Source organism: Podarcis gaigeae (genome assembly GCF_964106915.1).
Source record: "Podarcis gaigeae genome assembly, chromosome: 12".
NCBI lineage: Eukaryota > Metazoa > Chordata > Lepidosauria > Squamata > Lacertidae > Podarcis > Podarcis gaigeae.
The window spans coordinates 25,738,283-25,751,213 of NC_139688.1; the positions used below are offsets into that span (position 1 = coordinate 25,738,283).

At 42.5% G+C, this 12,931-nt stretch overlaps 1 protein-coding gene across 4 annotated transcripts in view; it reads left to right on the forward strand.

The window, feature by feature from the left end:
- Window positions 1-12,931, forward strand: part of FAM171A1 (family with sequence similarity 171 member A1) — a 70,205-nt gene that overhangs the window by 25,890 nt on the left and 31,384 nt on the right. For 3 of the 4 annotated variants that reach the window (XM_083704755.1, XM_083704756.1, XM_083704757.1), the window contains one exon: window positions 8,730-8,957. In XM_083704755.1, coding sequence (XP_083560881.1) covers window positions 8,730-8,957 — 228 coding nt within the window. Of the gene's footprint in view, window positions 1-8,729; window positions 8,985-12,931 lie in introns of all 4 variants that reach the window. The other variant, XM_083704758.1, reaches the window with a different exon arrangement.

Here is a 12,931-nt window from a genome sequence, read left to right on the forward strand (position 1 = left end):
AGGAATAAATGATAGCTATTATAAACGACTGTAGGTTATGCTAGAGGAGTTTTATTATAGTAACGGCTAAATAGGTTTTCTGCACCCGTCCTGTAATTTAATGTCTCTATTAATTATCTGGAAAAGGGCTGTGCAGCAGTTTAATTAAGCATTTTCTATTGAACAAGGAGACATAAACATGGCAGAGTGCAAATATAAGCATTTATGTTAAGAAATGCTAGGAGCGTGTGTAGGTAGGAAAGCAAGGTAAGCGAGATCTGATGCGAGAACAAAAATAAACTGGATAAATCCAATGAAAGGGGTGGGGAGTAAAAGCATATGCTCCAGACCAGGGGTAGGAAACCTAAGGCCCGGGGGCCGGATGCGACCCAATCGCCTTCTAAATCCAGCCCGGGACTCAGCATGTTTTTACATGAGTAGAATGTGTCCTTTTATTTAAAATGCATTTCTGGGTTATTTGTGGGGCCTGCCTGGTGTTTTTACATGAGCAGAATGTGTGCTTTTATTTAAAATGCATCTCTGGGTTATTTGTGGGGCATAGGAATTCGTTCATTTGCCCCCCAAAAATATAGTCCAGCCCACCACATGGTCTGAGGGACGGTGGACCGGGCCACGGCTGAAAAAGGTTGCTGACCCCTGCTCCAGACTGATTCTCTGCAAACTCTGTTGCATATAACTGAAAAGTATATTCCTGGCATCACTGGAAGGTGTGCTGAAATACCGTGCTGTACTTTACCTACTTTCTCTGGGTCCGACACAGAAAATTCTGCCAAGGAGAAACAGTGCTGGTAATGAAACAACATCAGCTCAGAGTTGCGTGTTTTAAGAATTTGTGGAAAGGGAATCAGTTGGGTGAGTTAATTTTCCAAGATGCTGCTTCTGCTGAATGACTATGAGGTTTCTTTTCCTGTGTGCCTTTCCTGTTGGAATTCTGCCTGGGTCAGAGGAATGTGCCACAGCGTAGGCACCGGCAGATATTCCTTGTCGACCTCCCCACTGCTACTCCTGGCAGATAAGCAGGCGAGGTCTCAGCGATTCTTCCCAGATGTGAGAAGAACACACCGTTTCTTCTCTCTCCCCTTTGGTATCCCCAGGAAGGGGAAAGAAGCAGACAGAAATCTATTTACATCCTTTATTTCTGTCTCTTACATCAGTACAGAGAAACATGTCTGCACTCAACAGCAGTGAGAAACAAACTCCACCCATGTACTTCCAGTACGGGTCACATGACACACACACTGAGCTAACATCCGGTGCTCAGTACAGAATGGACTGCCCCTATGTTCCCATGGCAACGGTCACAAACATCCTGTTTGGCTTCCCAGCCACCAGCAGCTGACTTGGCTGCTATAGCCTTTGCTTGCTGCTGCATTGGTGCTTTATGGTAACATTTCCTTCATCTAAAAAGGCAGAAATTATCTTTGTGGTAGTACGCAGATGCTTTTGGGGCCGGCCATCACATTTGCAAAATGGAGAAACTGCAATGGATACCACAACTATGCACACACAACCACCACCAACCCACAATTGTTTCCTCACCCACCTGCCACTGCCAGCAATTAGGCTTGGAAAAATGTGGTCTTCCTGGAGAGTTCAGCTGGGGAGGAAAGAGGTAACCATACCTCCCTTAGTGCAGTCTCCAGGAAGATATCACATCAACCACAACAGGTTTGGAGCCAATAGAAGGGGTGGCATTTGCAGTGGGGGGGGGGGTTTCCAGCTAGGCAGGGAAGGGGTAACTTTTCCCTACCCAGCTATAAGCCCCCCACCCAAATATTCTCTTCTATTGTAATCAGGCTTCAAAGAAACCTAATAGTGTAACTGATAGAAAGCATAGTTCCAGTTACAGATAGGTAGCCGTGTTGGTCTGCCATAGTCAAAACAAAAAAAATTCCTTCCAGTAGCACCTTAAAGACCAACTAAGTCTGTTCTTGGTATGAGCTTTCGTGTGCATGCACACTTCTTCAGATACACTGAAACAGAAGTTACCAGACCCTTCTATATAGTGAGAAGGTGGGGAGGGGTATTACTCAGAAGGGTACAGTATTACTCAATCTCCCAGGACATTCTATACAAGAACAATCTTCCAGGACATTCTATACAAGACAATCTCCCAGGACATTCTATACAAGATCTCAAAGTAGCTGTTTTACTACAAAGGAATTTCAGAAATAGACTGGAAAGAGAAGCTGCTGAATTGCAATTTATTACCAAACTTAAAACCATGGAGAGACCTGGTCTGAACAAAGACATTGGATTCTTATCTCATTATACATGACAAAGCCATTTTTCACCTTCTCACCCCTTGCTTTTTCCTGTAAGAACTATTGCAGTTGTTAAGAGTCATCAACAGGCTCATCACAGCTATCTGCCAATCACCCATTCCCACCACCCTTCTGAGTAATACCCCTCCCCACCTTCTCACTATATAGAAGGGTCTGGTAACTTCAGTTTCAGTGTATCTGAAGAAGTGTGCATGCACACGAAAGCTCATACCAAGAACTAACTTAGTTGGTCTTTAAGGTGCTACTGGAAGGAATTTTTTTTTTTTTTTTTTTTTTTTTTTTGATAGAAAGCATCTTTGAGATGTAATTGCATCATGGGGTTGGCTCGGTGTTTGTGGTTTTGGGTCGCAGCTTGGGAAGGGGGAGTTAATTCTTCCCTCCTGAGGTGTAAACCTCCCCCCCCCATGCCTCTATTAGGCTTGAAAGGTCTAATCCCAGTGGGGTAGAGAACAAACCCTATAGGTACCACAGAAGGCCTCTGGCCGGTTAGCTCAGTCCATAGGACACGAGACTCTTAATCTCAGGGTTGTGGGTTGGAGCCCAACCTTGGACAAAATATTCCTGCATTGTAGGGGGTTAAACTAGGTGACCGACGTCGTCCCTTCCAACTCTATGATTCTATAACCCATGGACACTGTGTTATGGCCCCATAAGTTCTGTAACCTTATGGGTTGCTTCTGAGTCACGTTAAAGCAAGAACAGGTATGTTTCAATAGCGGTAAGGAAAGAGGCCATAGCTGAGTGGCAGAGCACATGCTCTGCATGCAGAAGGCTGCAAGTTCAATTCCTACTGTCTCTACCTTAAAAGGTCAGGTGGCTGGTGATGGGAAAGACCTCCATCTGAGGCCTGAGGAGCCGCTGCCTGTCAAAGTAGACAGCAGTGAGCTAAATCAACACATAGTTTGACCTGATACAAGGTAGTTTCCTAGGTTCCTAAAGTTTCCCAAATGTGGCTTTCTGTTTTTCACCCCTACAGGCATCAGATCTTTAACATTTTTAAATCATCAGTGCTCCCTTCTCTCCAACTTGTGACCCAGCTTTGCTTCCACTAGGTATTTAACATACACATGACTTTACTGGTGCTGGAAGTCATGTGCAGATTAATTATTAAATATTTTTTCTTAAGTAGGGAAAGACTTAAAAAACATCCACTGCAGAGTGGGTTATTACAGAATACTGCTAGATTATCAATTTGAAAAACGTATTAGAGTTTATTATTTGGTAATATGCATAGAAATTAATGCCTCATTTCTGAAAATGTTGCAATCGATTTCTCATATCTTTTAATTGTTTTTCAAGAAACAGATTGTATTTTTTAAAGGGATCTCTTTCTAAAAATATGCTATGGGACAAGTTCAGGACATCCAGCCCGGTATTTTCTTATGGTATCATCATGCAATAACAGATATAAAATATGTGTTTATTTATTCCATAAAATTTATATACCACTTGATTGTAAAGCAAAACTTCAAAGCAGTTTGTTGAAAAAGATATTATGGTTCGGCATCTCAAAAGATCAAATATAAGACCATTAATGTGACTATAAATATTTGTTTCAACTTATTTATGAGTGTGGTTTTAATCACACAACAGAAGAACATCCACAGACTATGCCACCTTCTGGTTTTAAAAATTAAAAGAGAATTCTGCTGGGCTTGCAGTAAATTAGATATTAGGAACCTGATAGTGTAGGATTTAGAAATTCCCCTCTTACAGATGGACACCGTATTACAGTGTTTTTCCATCTTGGTGACAAAACAGTTTGGCAGCTAGTTGCCATTGGAGATAATGTAGGAGTTACTTAAGTCCCTTATAGAACAATCACTTATTTTGGGTAGCAGTGCTTGAATTATTTTTGAATATTTTCATGTATTGCATAACCAATCCAGATTGCGCCCAACATGTTCCCAAAGCCCATACTGTGTTTACAGATAAAATGCCATGGAATATATGCCCCTTCATGTTGACATTTCCTTTTGCATTGCACTTTTCCTCATTGTGAAATTGGCCAGTTCAGATCAAGTGGTGTTCGCATTAAATTTATTTGCTGATGTGTGTATAAACGTGTCTATTTGGGCAGATGCAAAGAAAGAACTTTGTGACAATGTTTGAGTTGACTTCTGTTTAAAAAATGGCAAATAGATGCAGCAGTGGGACAGATTGAACCTAAATTTGGAAAACATGAGAGATGAGGGCCTGAGAAAAATTATGGTCATCTTATTCTTAGGTGAAGTGTATCCTTTCAGAGCTATTGCTCAAGGGATTTTAGGGAGAAGGGTACAGTTGGACCAAGATGTAGTATCAGCCAACATTTAAGCCACAAATAGCCAATGTGGTACCCTATAGATGTTAAATTAGATATTTATACCCCCTTTTATATTAAAATAACACTCAAAATGACTTGTTGGACTGCAATGGAAATTTGGCCCAGTGAGCCATGGAAGTTCTAGTCTAATGGAAGGCACTGTGTTGAGTATCTCTGATTTAATCCATGATTATGCCACTGTTTCTCTGCCTCAGTAAAGAAGTACATTTGGAAATCGAGATTGATCCCACCTGGAAAGTCTTAAAGCAAACATCATGTTGAACATTTGTTATCCAAACACATTCTGTGCCGACAGTGAAAGCTAATGGCTCCATCCTCCCTAGATCAGCACTTGTCTGGCAGCCAGGAAACCTAGCTGCTTGCCAAGTGACTATTTCAAGTTGTTGCTTTGGGACATTTCATGGAAGAGCCTTTCTTTTTAGCAAACGTGTTTTAAACAGCGGAAAAATCTCCGTTTGCCAAAACAGATGGAGCAGCGAGGATTCGTGTCTAATCAAATGTAGGTTTTCCCTGAACTCTTTGAAACATCACATTGACAGTGCAGAAAGGATTGTAGGTTTTGGATTGTGGCCTGTTTTGGATTTACCTCTTCCCAAATGATAACCCACACCGTGGTTTCGTTGTTCTTTATATGAGAGAACAAATTTAGCAATAGGAAAGGGCAGCTATATTTGCGCGGCTGTATTTCACCCAAACCCAGTGATTTTGGTGTGCCGTCTTAAGTTGTAAAAACAAGTAGGGTATAATTTTTGCAAGGAGCTGAAGGAGAAGGAATGTAAATGGTAGGAAGTATGTGTAGTTTGTGAAGCCGCTAAATGCTACGTGACTTCTGGGGTTGTTCCCTTTACTGCTGACCTACAATATTGCTTGCTATTTGTAGCCCACATATTGTTGGTTTGATTTCGTTTCTTTAAAAGTGCTCTATGGCTTTAGAAGCACCTTGCAGGTGCACAGTCTTCTTCCACAGTGCTGTAGCTTAGGTTGACACACTGGGCAGCTGACTGGTCAAATATTGTCACATGACTGCTTAATATTTAACTATGGCCAAATATCATTCTAAAAGTTCCAAGAATGCCCCTGTGAAGATGGCAGCTTGCATTTATCTTGATTTCATTATTATTACATTCCTATCCCGCCTTCCTTTCAAGAGAGTACAGGGTGGCTACAGTGTTTTTTGCTCCATAAGACACACTTTTTCTCTCCTAAAAAGTAAGGGGAAATGTTTGTGCATCTTATGGAGCGAATGCAGGTGGGAGGGTCTGCTCAGAGCTCCTTTTAAAGAGCGTGTGGAGCGTATGTGCAGTTCTTGGGGGCTTTTCCCTGAGGAGGGAGAAGGGCAGCCCATCAGTCCCTTCTCCCTCCTGAGGAAAAGCCCCCAAGAGCTGCACGCACGCTCCACACGGCTTGTGAAAGGGAGCGCTGAGCAGAGCCTGGGATGCATGCGCTCCCTGTAAAGAATATTTTTTTTCTTGCATTCCCCCTCTAAAAACTAGGTGCATCTTATAGAGCAAAAAAATACGGTAAATGGTTCTTCCCCCTTCCCCTCTTGATCCTCACAACACCCCTGTGAGGCAGGTTTGGCTGAAAACCTTTGACCGGCCGAAGGTCACCTAGTGAACTTCATGGCTGAATAAGGATTTGGATCTTGGTACCCCAGATTCTAGTCCAGCACCTTAACCATTACGCCAGACTGGATCACATTACGGTTCCTATCTTCTTCCAAACAGGGAAGTTTTGTTTTCTTTGCCTGTTTGTTCTTTCAGTATAAAATGTGTAATTCTAGAATCGGTGCTTCTGAACAGTCTTTTGTAGCTGTAATGTTCACCTGCCCCTTTTATTACTTCACTATTGTTTCTTGCATGCCACATTATTCCTTGCTACACTGGTTCTTCTGAATTAATAGTCAAGTCAAAGGAAAATGAATGCTAACAGTGCATGCCCTAGCTATCTAGCTTTAGATCACAGAGCTTCAGTTTCTTACAAGGTGTTTCATATTCTGGAAAAGAGCTAATTTTGTTGCTTACTTTACAACTTGTAGAAGTACAGATCACAAATCGGTTTCTCCTTAATATACACAGCGTTTCACATTTGACAGGAATTTCTGAAGCATTTTGAGTGTGTGAGCTGGAAACTTCAACGTATTAATCCCAGAATTAAAGAATTGAAGGGCTGGAAGGGACCCAAAGGGAAATCTACTCCATCCCCTTGTAATATCCCAGACTAGGGCAGAGGGTAGCCAATATGGTTGGACTACCATTCCCATCAGCCCCAGCCACCATGGCCAGTGGTCAAGAATGATGGGAATTGTAGTCCAACAACATCTGAAGGGCACCGTGATGGCTGCCTGGGTTTCAATGGCATGCCTCATTGGTTTACATATAAACTGTCAAGGCTCAGGATTTCCAGAGAAAGTTGTTGTCTTTTGTAATAAAGTGGTATATAAATTTGGTTAAATAAAACAAATATTTAAGCACACCAGAGCTGATAGAAATGTAGTGATAGGTCTGTAAAATGAATTGGTTATTTGGTGCATCTGTAGCACAAATATGAATATGATGGAAGACAAGTTGTGTGTTCATACCATAAATTGGTAGAGATTTACCCCCTTGCATATAGAACACAGTGATATGGATGGTTTTGGGGGGGTTTTAATCATATGCTGTTGCTATGGTGACATTATTGAAGAATGGCACATGTGTGGGAGGCCGAAAAAATCTAGACAGCAAGTACTTGTTCTCAGAGTGAATTTTGGATCGTGACTGTTGTAAATAATAACACAGTGTATTTTAGCAAGGATGGGGTTGTGTAATGCATTCTTAAAGATCAGGAATGTCAATTCCTAATTGACCTATTAGCACCTAATGGTATCCATGCAATGGCACTAGCTTCTAGAACAGGATCAGATTGGCTCTTCAGAAACTTCTTCAAAATGGCAGCTTTTTGTGTATTTATAAGTAAGATATGCAGAGCTGAGTTACTGTGGTTGTAAATCAGAAGTACATAGGCAAAACCTCTACAGCAGGGGTAGCAAACCTGTGGCCCTCCAGATGGTGTTAGATTCCAGCTCCCATGAGCCCAATGGTCAACTTCTGGGGAGGCCACAACTTAGAAAAACACCTGCTCCACAGGCACACTGGAGTTGGATCTGGGATTTTTTCCCTTCATGGCATGAGGTCAAAGTGCTGTTGAAACTCTTTCCTCCCATCAGTTCTGCTTTTATAAAGCAGATGGGGAGAAGGTGGCACAAAAACTTTACAAATAAAAAATTGGGTGTGAAATTTCTGTTTGGCCTCCAAGCTGTTCTCCACCCCTCCAGTGTGATGTAGTGGTTAAGAACAGTAGACTCGTAATCTGGTGAACCGGGTTTCACGTCTCTGCGCCTCTGTTGTGGGGGAGGAAGGGAAAGGAGAAATCCGCTCCACTTCGAACTCTTCTTCTCCTCCTTCTCCTTCTCCTTCTCCTTCTCCTTCTTCTCCTTCTCCTTCTCCTTCTCCTTTTTTTCTTCCTGGTTTTACTTCCACCACAGAGACAGACAGACAGAGAAGGCGGGAGGAAGGGATTACTGTATTAAAATGCAGTTTTGGAATTGAATGGGAAAGCTTTCAGGAGGGGAAGCTGTCCCCCCTCCCCCGAAAACCCCCTAAGGTTCAATCATTCATCTCTCTGGATTCCAACCTACATTTTGTTAACATCTTTATAGCAGTGGTGGGTAGCCAAGGTGTGAAGGGCTGGAGCCAGCAGAAGGCTAAGAGCCAACATTAGACCACCCCCTTTTCTCTCTCTCTCTGCCAAGCCCCGCCAGCCGCTTTCCCCTTTTGTCTTTCTCCCCTTCTCATTGCCATCCTTACAGAACCCTCTGCTCCCTATTGGAATTAGACTTGCAGGGGGAGTTCCTGTTGGCATCAATGGGAGCAAAGGTACCTTGAGAAGGTGCTCAGGTGAAGATTATATGGAGTTTAATTAAGGAGTTTAATTAAGGTTAATCCTAGCATTTGGAATGGGTACTCCCGTTCCTTCAATACCTCATATATACCTTTTTTTTGGCACCTGTTTTGTGCAAATGTGGAATGTGAAGCTTTCCCCAAGGTTAACTGCTACGTTGTTGTTGTTGTTTGCAGATGTGACTCTGAAGGTCCACGTAAGTGATGCCAGCACACATCAGCCAGTCACCGAAGCCTTTATTGAGATTTTTACCAACCAGATCCCCATTGCCTCTGGAACCTCAGGAGCAGATGGCACTGCCTTCATCAAGTTTCAGTATAAGCTGGGCAGTCAGCTGATCGTTACTGCGACTAAACATGCTTACGTGCCAAACTCTGCACCATGGAAACCAATAAGATTGCCTGGTAAGAGATCTTTATTTTTGTTCTGAGGTAAGATTTTATTTCTAAAGGGGGGGTGCAAAACTGTGGTTGTTTTTTTAAGAACAAAAAAACCCCAAAAAACCCTGAATGCTGAAAATCATATTTATCGTTTATTTATTTATTTATTTATTCATTCATTCATTCATTCATTCATTCATTCATCATTTATATCCCATCCTTTCTTTCAAAGGAGCCCATGGTGACAAACACATCAATAATACAATATATATATTTTTTCAAGCATTCTAAAAGCACTTAAAATCAGTTATCTCAGGGCTGTCAGGAAAAAGGGGGCCTTTCAGCCATCAAATAAATGCCTGGGCAATGCCTGTTTTTAAATTGAAAGTCAGTGAGACAGGTGCACCTCTCTCAAATTGCAAATTGCCACTGAAAAAGCCCTGTCTTGGGTCAGTGCAAATCCAGCAGCCCCTGGTAGCAGCAGCACCAACGAGGCCTCATCTGCCAATTTTAGGGCCCAGTGTGGTTGATATGAATATGATAATAACCTGATGGTTTTCACATGAGAAGAATATGGATGCCCAGTAAGAAAAGTGCCTCTCCCCATAATCCTTTAGTTTGACTGTGCTTTCCTTAGCTTGGCTTCAGCGCCAGTGTTTTGTCTTGGATCATAATGAAGCTGAACATGTGAAGCCAGAATGAGGAATCTCTGATTCTCCAGAGGTTGTTGGACTCCAACTCCCATCAGCCCCAGTCAGTATGGCCAATGATCAGGAGTGATGGGAGCTGTAGTCCAGCAACATCTGGAGGGCCCATAGCTGTCAACTTTTCCCTTTTCTTGCGAGGAATCCTATTCAGAGTAAGGGAATTTCCCGTTTAAAAAAAGGGAAAGGTTGACAGCTATGGGAGGGCCCCGTCTTGCCTACCCCGGCCCTAGCAAATGGATGGGGCCAGACTATGGTAACTGGCAGTGGGGCAGAGAATTATTTCTGACCAGAGGGGAGAATTACTTCAGCTGATCTTTCTTTGGCCTCTGGATGAGGACGTTCTCGCCCGTTTTTTTCATCGATGTTTCCTCCATTTTGGAGTTAAAAGGGGCCTCTCTGATATTGGCTGACCTGGCATGCTTGAAAAGAGCAGTCATGCATTAAATAGAGCAGAGGTTCTCAAACTGATAGGTAGCTGTGAAATATAGAACAAAGGAAGCTGCTGTATAATGAGTCAGACCATTGGTCCAACTCACTCAGTGCGGCTACACTGACAGGCAGTACCTCTCCTGGGTTTGGGGCAGGAGGCTCTTCCAGCCCTACCTAGAGATGCCAATGATTGTATCTGGGACTCTCTGCATGCAAGGCTTCTGAGCTATGCCTTTCCTACAGGTGAGACATAGGGGCATGTATGAGGCACAGTTGCACCCTTTTCTAGTCAGTGAGTGAACAAGTGCCCTTCTGCTTGCATCAGAAGATGCTGCGGACTCAGTGCAGCCACTGTTGCTGTATTTGAAAAACGATGAACTAAAGAATATTGTTTTTCTTTTTTCATGTCTAATCAAAATTTTTGGCAGGGGGAGTGGGAGGGACTCGAGGGTGCCATTAGTGTGCAGGGTAGATTATTCCTTTTATTTCAGCCCATATTTCTTGTATATATGGGTCCTTACAGTGCATTTTTTTTGCCTTTAATATTGATTTTGTTTTAATTTTTTGAGGAAAGAACCAGTTTCGCAGAGCTTTTGACAAGTCATTGAAATCTGAACTAGGCTTTTTGTGCGTTTTCAAGAGAAGGCACTCGAAATGAGTGTCTGCTTCTGAAAGGAACGCTTGTTTGGGCATCCTCTGCCGAGTTCATTAGGCATTTTGCCACAAATTGCAGTGAGAAGGAGCTATTATTTTGTCCCCTTATTTGCACTTAGTTCCTCTGATAAATGACCAAATGAGATGAAAAGGGGGGGAGGGAGAAAAATGTGTGGTGCAAAACCATTCTTCTTTATGATTAATAATAAATTAATGCAGCTTAATGCAATCCACAAGTTTTAAAGTGTGCAAACATTATTATTTTCAAACTGGCTTTTACTTCAGTTCGGATACTGCCAACTGGGACACGGCTTTGAATGGAGGTAAAACAAGACTTTCATAAGCTCAGCTGTGAGCCGTGGTGGGAGAAGATTAAAGTTCCTCTACTGGGAACCCCAAAAACATTTAAGGGATGGTAGAAGAGCTTGAAGAAACCTAATAACAAAGCGGAAAACTAGGGAGACCTCCCTGACTTTGTGGCCTGGGTTTGGCCCTTAGTGAGAGGATGAACCAATGATCCTAGAGCAGCACTCTGTCCCCTGACTACATCTGCCGTCAACCCTGACCTTTACCTGTGACAGACGGGGCTGATGGGAGTTGGAGTCCTACAACTTCTGAAGGGCACCAGGTTGAGGAAGGTTGTCCCAGACTGTCCAACAACTAATCCATATAATAATCAGGACAGTAAAGGTAAAGGTACCCCTGCCCGTACAGGCCAGTCGTGTCCGACTCTAGGGTTGTGCGCTCATCTCACTTAAGAGGCCGGGAGCCAGCGCTGTCTGAGGACACTTCCGGGTCACGTGGCCAGCGTGACGGAGCTGCTCTGGCGAGCCAGCACCAGCGCAGCACATGGAAACGCCGTTTACCTTCCCGCTATAAAGCGGTACCTATTTATCTACTTGCACTTGGGGGTGCTTTCGAACTGCTAGGTGGGCAGGAGCTGGGACCGAAGATGGGAGCTCACCCCGCCGCGGGGATTCGAACTGCCGACCATGCGATCGGCAAGTCCTAGGCACAGAGGTTTTACCCGCAGCGCCACCCGCGTCCAATCAGGACAGTAGTAGTATATTTATATCCCAGGTACTCCTCCCAGGTACTGGGACGAGGTGGGCAGGGAATGAGGCTGAGGAACTGGGCGGACAGAGCTGTGTGATGAACCATGTAGTCTATTCTGCACCCACTAAACTTGCCTGCTGCCTTCAGGTGTGGTGGATGCTATTCTGTCACCGGTGTTAAAGTAACATTCGCCTGCCTGTCCAGTTGGCTTCTGGGTGCAGAATGAAGCAGACAGCATCTTGTCCTTTGTGCCAGGTGGAAAAATGTTTTGGGGCGGCCCTAATAATCACATTAAGGGAATGGAAATATAAAATATGGGGCTTTTCACTCATGATCGCATTAGTACCCTACACAAGAATAAATGAAAGAAGACAAAGTTGGAACAAATTTACTGCAAAATGGTCTCCACTTGTTTTTGCATAAATAATGCTCTAAATCCAAATACAGAAGCACTTTTCAGCGATTTAGAGTAATTTAAGATCTCTAATAATATACGCAATGTGCCTTAAATATTTTAAAGTATACTATAACCATGCAATGAATTGGTAATGGTGCAATTATGCAGCTGTGCTGTTTGTATAAGCTTGTAGTTAACGTGTTGTGTTGTGTTTTCTTTCTTGTTTGTTAAGGTTATTGTGTTAAGATTATTTTGGAAGTAAAAATAAAAAACAACAGACTTTTTACCAGATGTGTTCTATGGGACATGCTGTTATTTGTGAAACTTAATAATATGAGGACAATAAAATGTGATTTTTAATTATTGTATATTAATGTTTACAAATGGCTAATAAACTGTCAAAAAGGAGTCAAAATCTCAGGAACATTCATAGGCTGTGCTTGTTTTGATTTGCTGATTAATTGGGAACTGCGCTGGTACATATTCTTCATTTCTTCAAGCTATTTGAATTGCATTGGCTTTAATTCTTACCAATAAAAATTAGGTGCAAAAAAGAAATAAATTATTATATTTCTACCCTTCAGAGCTACCTATTCCGTAATTCATTCTCCTTGTAGTACATTATGCCTGACACATGCTTTTAGTATGAGCAAAGAAGTTATTGTGATGGAACAGCTGAAATTTGAGAAGATTCTGATTTATAGTGTGAATTTATTAATGCTTAGCAGAGCATTCTCAAATGTAAATGTGGTTAT